At 34.3% G+C, this 11,905-nt stretch overlaps 1 protein-coding gene and 1 long non-coding RNA gene across 2 annotated transcripts in view; one reads left to right on the plus strand and one right to left on the minus strand.

The window, feature by feature from the left end:
• Positions 1 to 2,112, plus strand: part of LOC116848896 — a 5,158-nt gene extending 3,046 nt beyond the window's left edge. The window contains exons 2-3 of the long non-coding RNA XR_004379028.1: positions 1,760 to 1,893; positions 2,010 to 2,112. This is a non-coding gene — a long non-coding RNA (uncharacterized LOC116848896). The remainder of the gene's footprint in view (positions 1 to 1,759; positions 1,894 to 2,009) is intronic.
• A 1,089-nt stretch (positions 2,113 to 3,201) lies between these two features.
• LOC116848876 lies at positions 3,202 to 7,919 on the minus strand. The gene is made up of 6 exons (XM_032825436.1): positions 7,880 to 7,919; positions 7,483 to 7,752; positions 5,866 to 6,334; positions 5,627 to 5,726; positions 5,277 to 5,396; positions 3,202 to 3,354 (listed from the first exon to the last, which is right to left on the minus strand). The coding sequence occupies exons 1-6, from the start codon at positions 7,902 to 7,904 to the stop codon at positions 3,202 to 3,204; spliced, it is 1,137 nt and encodes a 378-aa protein (XP_032681327.1). The 5' UTR covers positions 7,905 to 7,919.
• Positions 7,920 to 11,905: the final 3,986 nt, after the last annotated feature.

Raw genomic sequence — 11,905 nt, forward strand, 5'->3', positions numbered from 1 at the left:
TCTCTCTCTCTCTCTCTCTCTCTCTCTCTCTCTCTCTCTCTCTCTCTTTCTTTCTCTACTAATATGTCAAAACATTCCTCGACGTATCAACGATCCCCCGGCAAATAAGGTGCGAATGAATAATAAAGCATCCACGACAAGGTACTTCCACGATATTCAAATTTTCGTTAAGGCTTTTTTGGTTTCTCGTCACGGAACTCTTGCAGATTGATGACGTCGAGAAGCGAGGAAATGCATGCTCTCGCTAGAATGGGCATACATTTCCTGACTTCTAATGTCATGAAACAAGATGACCGCAGCGAAGGGCAAGAAGCTTTGAGGCGATTGCGTTGGAACTGCAGATGAAAAACGATTTATCGCTCTATTCTGCTAATGCTTGCGCTTACTTTGACTCACTTATTCGCAATTCTCGTTATTTCGCAAAAATTGCGCTGGATTTTAAATCGAAACAAGCGAAACTCCGCTGCGTCAATCAAATTGTCCTTCCGTCAGCAAAATTCTCAATTGTACGCCGCTGCAAGTAGGACAGCGAGAAAGTAATTAGCATCGACGGGACATAAAGAGCACGTTAAAGAATATCTGGCTGATGCGATTTATGAAATGAATTAGGAAACGAGATTACTCAGTTTTGAAGAATTAATGGAAAAATAAGTGAAAGACTCTGTATTCAATCGCAAACAGTTGAAAAAAACTTTGAAAGCCCGTGCACGAATTTTAGAGTGCAATCAACTAGAAAATAATCAATTTAAATTCTCATCAAATAAAGACATAATTATTTCACGATTGAATTCAGAATTTGATAATTGCGTTACCATTTTGGATTTTTCTCTCTCAATCGTTGATTTCTTGATATAAAACTCAAATTAACTTGTAAGTTTGATGAAGCAATTCAGTCATCGGCATTATTTTCCCTGAGTAAACAACTAAAAAATACTTGCTCTGATTAGAGTTACTTGACAAAAATATTTCTTGTAATCCCATGCAACTTTTACGAATAAAACGAATAACATTTCGAATTACGTATTGTTTTAGATATTCAATAACTTTCTGTTCTCTTAAATCTCAAATTTTTATTTTACAAACCTCAGGAATTTAATTGAAAAATATCAAATTTATTGCACCAATCTAACGCTATTTTAAATGTGGTAAAATGATTATCTGATTAAATTGACTAACTCACGTATGGGAGTACTTTATAAGAAGATTTTAAGTTCGATGACTTTATCATAGCCAACTGGAGTCAATTGCTAATCTGTGCAGCGCGTAAAAACGCGCATACGAGAAAGACCCTCTATTAATAATCTCATTGACGACTTCTCCCAGTCGTCAGGTATGAATTATTCAAACATCGTCGAAACTTCCGCGGCTCATTTGTTGCCTTTAAAGAGTCGTGCGAGATTCAGACAGCAGCTCGAGCCCGATTATTTATTAACAATGCTGTCCATGATCGAGATATAACACCAGCATTAGTACACGGAAAAAAAAGATTTGCTAATATATGAACAAATAAAATTATTAACTGCAGGAGCAAATTTTCTTACTTTCATAGCAAAGTTATTTAGTTGTGATAGATAAAAGATTTGCTAATATATATATATATATATATATATATATATATATATATATATATATATATATATATATATATATTAATATATTATTAATATCAATTTTTATAAATTTAATATTTTATAAATTTAATTTTATAATTTTATATTTATAAATTTAATATTTAAGATAGTCTTAAATTCACTTTCAGATGGATTCGGAGACTATGAATATCAGCTTTGTATCTCACCAGTTCGTCTTTGATTATCGAGGCAATAAAGGACATGGTCAGAAAAAGGAAGACTGTAGGGTAGAAACGGAGAAACAAACGTATGAAATGAAATGGTGCTGTGACTCAAGAAATATCAGATTTCTTTTATTTAAACAAAGCGATCAAACAAATTTATTTAGGCCAATATTATAGTTAAACTTATCATTTTTTATAGGAGACATTTTTTTAGGAGACATCAGTGCGTATTGAAGGAACGGATGCCAAAATGTTAAAAAGACGTAAATACAATGTTTATTTCAAATTTTATGATCATATGTAATTTTAATATTATCGCAACTTCCAAATCAATGTCAACGTTTGTTCGTAAAGATGTTCTATACAACGTTAAAAACGACTTATTTGAAAATATATTGTTGAATAAGGTTATAATAATATTAATGTAATGTTTTTTTCTTTATTAGATAAGCTAATACCATAAACTATTGTTAAGAATATTCTGCGCGCTTATTATATTTTCAGATTGAACCATTAGTCATTATTTTTTTATAGCAACATCACCTTCTTTTGCTTCGTTATGACACTGTGTTTTCTTTTAGATTGTTCTTTCGAACGCACACGCATATTTTTCATATATTGTCACGTGTTACATGTTGGATATTTTTATTCCATTAATGATAAAGTTTTGTTATGATAAAAAGTTTACATATGTCGCTAAGTACACCTTTTCTGTGACTCGTTATTTGCATACATTGCTCATCCTTTTTACGACATTTACGAAATTTTAATGTTATGCCTTTAAGAGCTATCTTTCGAATAGCTTATGGACTTTGTTTTAGAAAAATGCTACGTCTTTTGAATATGATAAAGTCTCCAAATCATGTTCGGTTCTCAACCATCGATTGGAAATGTGTGTCGGACAAGTGTATTCTATCAACTAGAATAAGCGGTAATTGGAAGAAACTATATTTGGTGAATACGCCAGGTGCAGCAAAACGTCTCAGCTAAGATAATAGTGTATTTTTAGAAGTAATGTGTATGACCTAATGTTGACATGTAGTAATTTCACAAGTAAATTTCCTTGGCCAGTACACGGACATTTTCGTTCCAATTTCTGGCTCAAGTAGTTCAACTAGTTTTCAGTCCACAGTAACTGTTTCACCTGAGTTAACAGCTTATAATAAAATGCCTTAATATTTCACCAAATGCAGAGCAGAATTTTTTTCCGAAGTATTCAAGCTTCGCGATCAGTGTTAATTGTGTCCGCTAAAATTTACAAGCACACTGAAATCACCGCTTTCCACTTAAAACCACTTAAAACAAAATCTGTACACATTGTGTGATACAATACTTTTGCCGAAAAATGAATAAATCGATCTACACGGTTTTGCAGCATTTTTACTTGTTGGAATTGTAACGAAGTGTTACGATGCGCCCGTAACAGTCACGTCTTCCACGACCGCGCCACCGCCAGCGCCATGACAGTGCAATCGTGCGAATAGCTTTGAATAGGAGCGTAAGTGACCGAAGCACGACAGCGCCAATTTCGGTCGGGCACGACCATAGACATAATATATCTAAACCGAGCGTAGAGGAGTGGAGATAGGGATTTACGTAGAAAAGGATGACCTAACATAACCTTAAAAATATTTTTTAAGGTTAAACATATTTTTTAAGGTTATGTGAGGTTCTCTGCCATACTAAATCACTTTGAACAGTTATACGGCAACAGTAGAGCGAGGATTAATTCATTCTAATCTTTAATAGGAGAATAAATTCATTCTAAAATTTTCAAATGCTTAAACAAATTTTTGAATTATTCATTTGCATATCTAGTACGATTCTCGTGGCTAGCGGCATTAGCTGTAGCTATAACTCGGGGAGAAAGAGACAACAGATTGTACATCTGATCTCTTCCACCGCCGGAAGCCAGCCACGTACGTTCGAAGGAACTTCGAACGCACATGGATATGGCTGCTCACTTGTAGTCCCGATCTACAATAGGTGTAGTAAGCTTTAAGCCTTAAGAAATTGACCAATCACAGTCGATTATTCTCTTCAAATTTGATTGTAATTGGTCAATTTCTTAAAGCTTAGGGCTTAAATCACTTATTGTAGATCGGGACGTATGCGTTTCACGTCACGTTCCACGCGCAGGAGCATGCTGTAAGCGATTTCAAACTGGCATCATTGTCTTGGGTGGCAGAGCCAAAGTCAGGATAAGGTCAGTAAATAGATTTTTTTATACTTTATAACTTTTTATATATGAAAATTTTTCTATAAAACTAATATTTCCTGAAATAATTCAGGAGTTCACCATATCTATATCATACTCACCCACCCACACACGCACACACACACAGACACACATATACAAAAGACATGTAAATTCGATTGAACAATCTCTGCGTGGTATACCTTGGGTTATGCTACTGCAATTTTACTGTTTCATTACTCAAAAAGTACTTAATGAAAAAATACGTTGTTATAGTGTTTTGGAAAGCTCTCGAAATAAGTTATAAGAATATGCAATAAAAAATGGAAGGTACCATTTTAAATTATTACCTTGAAATAACCTTGGTTAGCTAATATAATTACTATATAATAACCAATGGTTAGCTAATATAATTACTATAGAAGAAGGAGGGCGTACTAGGTGGCGGCGGGACGCCTTGCGTTCGAGATTTATCTTTTCGTTCCAGAGAGAGAAAAATATCGACAGCGCGGTTTTGCTAGGCCGGGATTTGAACTCGGGTCTTTCGCTTGCCGGGCGACTGCTCTAAACCACTCAGCTACTTGACGCTCTACGCTCACGACCCTCTCCTCTCCCTGTCAATATTGAATTGTATTAGCTAACCATTGTTTTCTTGACAATTAGCTGCCGGCAAGGTCAAAATCAAGGTCACGTTTAAATATCTCCCTTTGAACTTTACAACTTTTGTCTGAAACTCTTTTTAAAATATCTACGTCCATCGTTTGTAAATGGAGTCTACGGGTGGTCTGAAACACCTGGTATATATTTGTTTCCTCCCATTTTATTTTTTAGATATTAATAAAATAAATAAATAAATATAAAATAAATATGATTATTATCATTATTATTATTATCATTTCCATAACTATTATTATTATTATTATGACGAATATTAGCATTATCATAATTATCACGATAATCATCGTCATTATCATAATTATTACCATCATTTCCGTGATTATCATCATTATCATAATTATAATCATTAAAATTGCCATTATCATTATTATCATAAAGAATAATCATCATATATTTCAATCTTTACTATCATTACAATAACAAAAATTGCCATTATCATCATTATCACGATTATTATCGTCATAATTATAATTATAATGAATATCATTACCATAATAACGAATATATATATATATATATATATATATATATATATATATATATAAATAATAAAATTATATGATTTTCTCTTACCCATTAAAGTTTTTATCATATTCTTTCACTTACCTGCGTCAATAAAATTTCACCTACGGCACAATAAAGACACATGTGCAAAAGAAAAGATATAGTCGGTACGATAAACCAAGCCCACTGCATAACTGATAATTGGTCTTTCTGGTTAATAACCTAAATAGTCATCAACATAAGTTGTACGATCTTGAAATACTATATTCTCTAAAGTTCATCATGTTACATTAAAAAAGCATTGTACACAAGGAAAATTAACAAAGAAATTATTAAACGTGGATCAACACGTACATTTAGTTCATATGTGGTTGTTTTGAATGATCGAGAACTGTAGGGATAACACAGCCTGATTAATGAAATAATTTCGCGCACTATAATTTTTGACTTACATTAACTATGAGAAATCCTTCCAGACAAAATAGTATAGCAAAATAAAGTACCAGGCCAAGTAGCATTAAATTGAAGATATCATCAATGATTTCGATAGATCTGAAACAACAACTGCATCTCAGAGAAAAAATGAAATTTTGTATCGTGATTAAGTATACGATTGTGTGTGTGTGTGTGTGTGTGTGTGATCGAACGGCTTTTGTTTGGATACTCTTTTTTGACAATCCATTTTGAGTACCTGCTTAAACGAACGTGATCTTGGACATTATATTTTAAAACTTCATTGTAGTTGGGATACTTTTTCATATGTTTCAATCGCAAATGTAAAAGTTCCAGTTGACCGCATACGTGAAAAGCTAATAGTCCGAACAAGTTGTCGATTGCAGAGTAAGAAATAGCGCCCATGGACGTTACGAATGTTTGCGCCAGTAGCGTTAGCTCGTACTGTGGACTCTTGGTTACATCGTGCAAGTAGTATGTTGGTATCGGCAAATGTTTTTCAAAATCGGTTAAATTAGTCACATATCTCTTTGTTATTTTGAAAAACGGTAAACCAAACAGAGTGATCATTGAAAAAAATACCATGAACATTCCACACACAGCAAGCGTTCGAGCAATTCTGGCGTACTTCAGCATAACGTTTCGCTCCTCTTTAATCTTTACCTTTATCCAATCTTCTTTAACCATATCAATTAGAAGGACTAAAACTGTAACAAGGAGTGATAAACCAGTAGGTAAATTGATAGCAGAGTGCGCACAGATTGGCAGCAAATTTGATCAGAATTTCATATCATAACCATACCCATCCATTTTCGCATTCAATTTGTGTTTTGGTGTTTTGGCACAGTCTGCTAATAGGCAATAGTTACATTCAGCGAAAAAGCGCTGGGCTGTGCTGCCAGCACAAAGCACTTTATTCGTGAGATTTCTTGCTGAACGGTACTTAGTTGTTTATGTTTTTTCAACATATTTATTAAGCGGTCTAGCATATTAATAATATGCTGAAAAAAATGACGACCGCTTTATAAATATGTTGAAGAAGCGTAAACCACTAGTGTCGTTCAGCAGAAAATTTTCCAACGTTTGCAAAGCTGCCGCCAACGCAATAGAAAGCTTATTAAGCTACTTTTCTACTGAACGCAATCAATCCAGCAGAATTGCAAATTGAAGCAGAAATCAGATTCTATGAAAACAATGTTTGGTCGATTTCTCTTGTCAATTTGCCGTCAGATCGTTACAGGCTCTGCTCGGTTTCTGCCGCCAATCTGTTTGCCTGTTAGCAGGCTCTGTCATATTTCTGTAGTTTGACAACATAAGCAGATATATTAAATCCTGTGTTCAATTTGCTACCTTTGTAATATAAAAAAGTTTGTAAAATGTTCTACTCAAAATCTGTTTGCGCAGGTTTGAATATCTGAGGAGTCATCATTTTAATTGTTTTTAAATATTTTTACTTTTGCGCAAGTTGTACGATCTTGAAATACTATATTCTCTAAAGTTCATCATGTTACATTAAAAAAGCATTGTACACGAGGAAAATTAACAAAGAAATTATTAAACGCGGATCAACACGTATATTTAGTTCATATGTGATTGTTTTGAATGATCGAGAACTGTAGGGATAACACAGCCTGATTAATGAAATAATTTCGCGCACTATAATTTTTGACTTACATTAACTATGAGAAATTCTTCCAGACAAAATAGTATAGCAAAATAAAGTACCAGGCCAAGTAGCATTAAATTGAAGATATCATCAATGATTTCGCGTGATTTCATCAACTTTTGCGCGTTTTACAGATTCAAAAGTTAGACGAGTTACTGATAAGAAAACACTGTGCTAAACATAATTTACCTTCTTGTTTGTACCAAATAATGCAGATTTTTAAAGCTGCCATCGACAGAGGTAGACTATATTGCATATTATCTATCATTAGTATCATATTACCCCATACTCTTATCAATGATATTAAACTCGGTATTGTGACTACGAAAAGTAATGTGGTCAAACAGCACAGCCGTTGAAATTTGAGTTTTACAATTTGACGCGAGTTCCGGTTGTCAAGTGGCCACATACCGACAATTTTTAACATACATCGATTTAGATTGGTCGCCCATTCGAAATCTGTCATTAGAAACTTAAGTTTTACTTTATGTTAAAAATTATAATTTTACATATAATAATTGCTACTATTAAACAGAGAGATAACTGATCTAATTAATAAACGTAAACGGATAGCAGAAAAGAGCACCGTTATATCCACTTGAACGGTGCATCCTAAGAATTAAGAAAATACTGTCTTGCACTATCGAGAAAAGTCGTCTCTATGCTTTACGTATATTCTCAAAATAAAATTCCTGAAAGACTAGAGTTCGTTGTATGTATGTGTGCGCGTTGTCATAAATATTTCAGCAATCAGGATAAACCTGACAAACACATAGGAGCGTGTTGTTTTGTCGACGCTTTTGGTAGCCAAAGGAATAATTGAATAAATTATAATCGCGTGAACGCACATAATGTATAATGTCCATCGTCAGAAACACCCATCACTTTTGATGTATCGTGTTTTCCCTCTTTACTACCGCACATTTATAATTGCAGGATTGTAAGCACGCACGCAAAGAATTTTTTATGTGACGATACGAAAAAGACCGCTGAAATAAAGCGTGGAAAGCCTGCAACTGTCGACATATTTTACCTTGTCGAGAAGTTTGGTCGTTGGAAAGAAGGGTTGCCATCGAGTGGGCACTTTGACACTACATTATTAATGAGTCTTTAGTAACGCACGGTAACTTTTAGCGGACAGTTGAAACACAGCAGCATACGGAGAAAGACACTGATAACACGATACCGATGACTGTTTAGTGCTAATGTATCTTCGACTTGTAGTATGATAGTATGATAGACGCATTTGAACTCAGCGGAATTCTGCTACAAGTAAGATGTTTAAAGTTAGATATTTCCTGTGAAATAATTACAATAATTTCTGGCGTCAGTTCGTGAAATGGTGTGTGAAACTAGAGTGAAAACCGAATTATATAGTGTCGCTGATTTTTACATTTATATGTTCATCGCGTGTGCGGTATGCACGTCTATTTTACGCGTATGTATTTATATTTACGATAATTTTTTCACGTAAGAGAAAGAGAGATGGAAAAGAAGAATAAAGTTTTAAAGGACAACAAATTTTTTCTTTATCCGATTTACACATACGCGACTATTTCGGTGCTGTTATGCACTGAAATAGGGGATGCGAGAGCGGGTATTTTTCCGTCTGTATGTGTCTTTCATGTGCATAAGTTATCTCGTTTTTTGCGCCGTGCATTTCTCTTGCCTATCACAAAACACGTGACGAATCATTCGGCATTATATGGTAGTTATCGCGCAACGGCAAAATCAATTAAGGGACGTTTTATAATTACGAACACGCAGGTGAGAGGAATACGCCGACATGATTTACAATATACAGCAACCAATAATCAATTACACGAGGATCATTTCGCAGACGTATATGCACGATATAAAAAATGCCGTCAAGTTCATACTTGGCAGACAAAGTAAACACTGCAAATATCAGTTACCTATAATAAAATTAATTGACAAACTTATATTAGGAATGCGCAAAGTGGAAGGGGAAGAGAAACGTGCATGACTCTTACACACAATGTATTATAATCTAATAATATATTATAAATACGCCTGAGTGCATGTTAAACTATAAATACAAATGCGGAAGTATCCATTTAACGCCTGGGATTTATATGTTTGAAATTTTCATTCATCTTTTGAAATGAGAATCCATATGATTATCCAATGTTTAAGCATGTATTAATAATTATTATCTGAAACTTGTTTCATGTAAAATGCTCAGATTTTTACTCAGAATTAAATCCAAGTTTTCAATTGAATAAATTATTGCACTCTGACGCCATCTGTTGGAAATTACTTTATTTGTTATAAAACTGATGAAACGTAATAATGAACGGCAGGTAGAAAACGTATGTGCGTATATAAACAATTTTCTGCTTTTATTCCGTCTGAAAATTACATTGTGACAATCGCATTCTAATTTGCTTAAGGTGAATCCATTAATTTTTTTATACAGTATTTATTCTCAATATATTTGTATTGATAATGCAGTGTGGTTCAATTGTTATTCCCAACCATTTTAATGATAGGGAAAATTTTGTTTTCCCAAGACGTGCGATAATACTTGCAAATAATTTGCAAATAGCAAAAGAATATTCTGTGAACTAAAAATATTCTATTTTCTAAAAATACTGTTATATAGTCATAGTATGTTCGTATAACACAATTATAAATGTTCTATGAATGTGCATAGAGTATTTACAAGAAGTTAATTAGATTAATCATTGATTTCAAAATTATAAAATAATAATTTAATATTTTATTATGTAGATACAGGTCACACATTACTAAGTTAAAATAAATGCATTACTATGTTAAAATAAGTGCATATTGCTATTTTGAAAAACTTTTCAGTTACATAGATGCATTGCATATATATGTATATGCATATACATATATATATATATATATATATATATATATATATATATATCATAAATAAACTTTACGAATGTTTCAAGAACGATTTTTTCTATTATAATTTTATGAATCTCTGCCAGAATATTGTATGTGTATTCATAAAATATTTTGTACTATCTAGATATGAGAAAGTAGATTTAACCAACATCAAGAAAAATTTGCGGAAAAAATAGGATAAATTTTTTACTATTTCTTTCAGTTGTTTATTATGTTTAGATACCGTTTTACTATTTATTAAGTTTGCGATATAAGGGATATGCATGATATCTTGTAATAAATAACAGCAGTTTTTTAATATATGAAATAATTTGTCTAACAATTATAAACGATGTTTTTTCAAGAATAAACACAGCTTTACACTTTATTGATTTATTGATTGTATGATTTGTTAATGAGAAGTTTCTCTGTAAGATCAATATTACCTATTATTTTTTTCGACTCCCTGATTTTTTTCACATTTTATTTTTTGTTAATATTCAAGTTGCAGTTAAATTTTGGACATTTTTTTTTATTATAGAGTCCTTATAGATAACATGTCTCTTTCAATATTTATCTATGCTATTAAAAATGTACACTTACATTATAGCAATGTTGAGTTGAAGAATATTATTTTAAAATCGGTTCCTAATATATGTGAGACGTTTAGGACGATATTTATAATTTTATAAATTTAATATTTTTTAAATTATAAATTAAATATTTTATAAAATTAATTTTATAATTTTATATTTATAAATTTAATATTTAAGATAGTCTTGAATATTAAAATTATAAATATAAAATTATAAAATTAAATTTATATATATATATGTGGCGGATCGATATATAGATCCGTACACACAAGCGCGGCGCCGCTAGCCGAGCCGCCGCCACAACCGCGAGAGCCTCCGCGCAACGCCGTTCGGTGGCGCATTCTCGGAGGGGTTTTCTCGCGAGGAAATTACAACTTGGGGACAATAAAAGTCAGACCCAGCGAGTGGTCGGACACACTCTCACTCCGCTACGCTGGTCTCTGTAGGCGACTTTTATAACAGCCGTAGAACCTGCAGCTACAAATAGCACTCTAGGCGCTATTCATCGCGCTGAACAAGCGCGTTCGCTGCATAAGCGATTCCTCGCGCTGAAAAAGAGCGTCCGCTGCATAAGCGGCAACGGGGCCACCGACGCCGAAGAGAGAGGAGTCAACACGATCCACTACGCCGAAGAAGGGACGGTCGGCCAGCTCCTCGGCGCGGGCACCAGCCCACACGCCTGTGAGCAAGGGCCTCAGAAAACGCTAGAACCAACTCTTCGGGGACAGAAGGGGGGACTCTTCGGGGCCCCTGAGATCCAGGCGGCCAAAGCGGAGGCAAGGGAACCGGCGGGTCGATCACCACGACCGCGGACAACACCTTCGCCCACGCGGGCTTGGACGCCTTCCCCACTTTCGTGGGAACCTCCCCCAGCGCCCGCATCAGCAGCAACCAACGTCGTCGTCGGCCACAAGCGGTGGAAGCTCCACCGTATCTGGCTCCCGCAGCAGACACTAACTCGCCCTACAGCGGCTCCTCTGGCTCGCGGCGACGTCAGGATCCGACGACCCGTATCACCACGCCACACGAACGTGAACGAGGATAAGAAGAAATATAAAAAAAAAACTAAAAAACAGCGAGTGTCATATTACCCTCCCCGCGAGCGACCGATCACGAAATCATAAGAGAGGCAACAC

Source organism: Odontomachus brunneus, unplaced genomic scaffold, assembly GCF_010583005.1.
Source record: "Odontomachus brunneus isolate Ranch 3 - 2012 unplaced genomic scaffold, Obru_v1 Obru_scaffold_101, whole genome shotgun sequence".
Taxonomy (NCBI): domain Eukaryota; kingdom Metazoa; phylum Arthropoda; class Insecta; order Hymenoptera; family Formicidae; genus Odontomachus; species Odontomachus brunneus.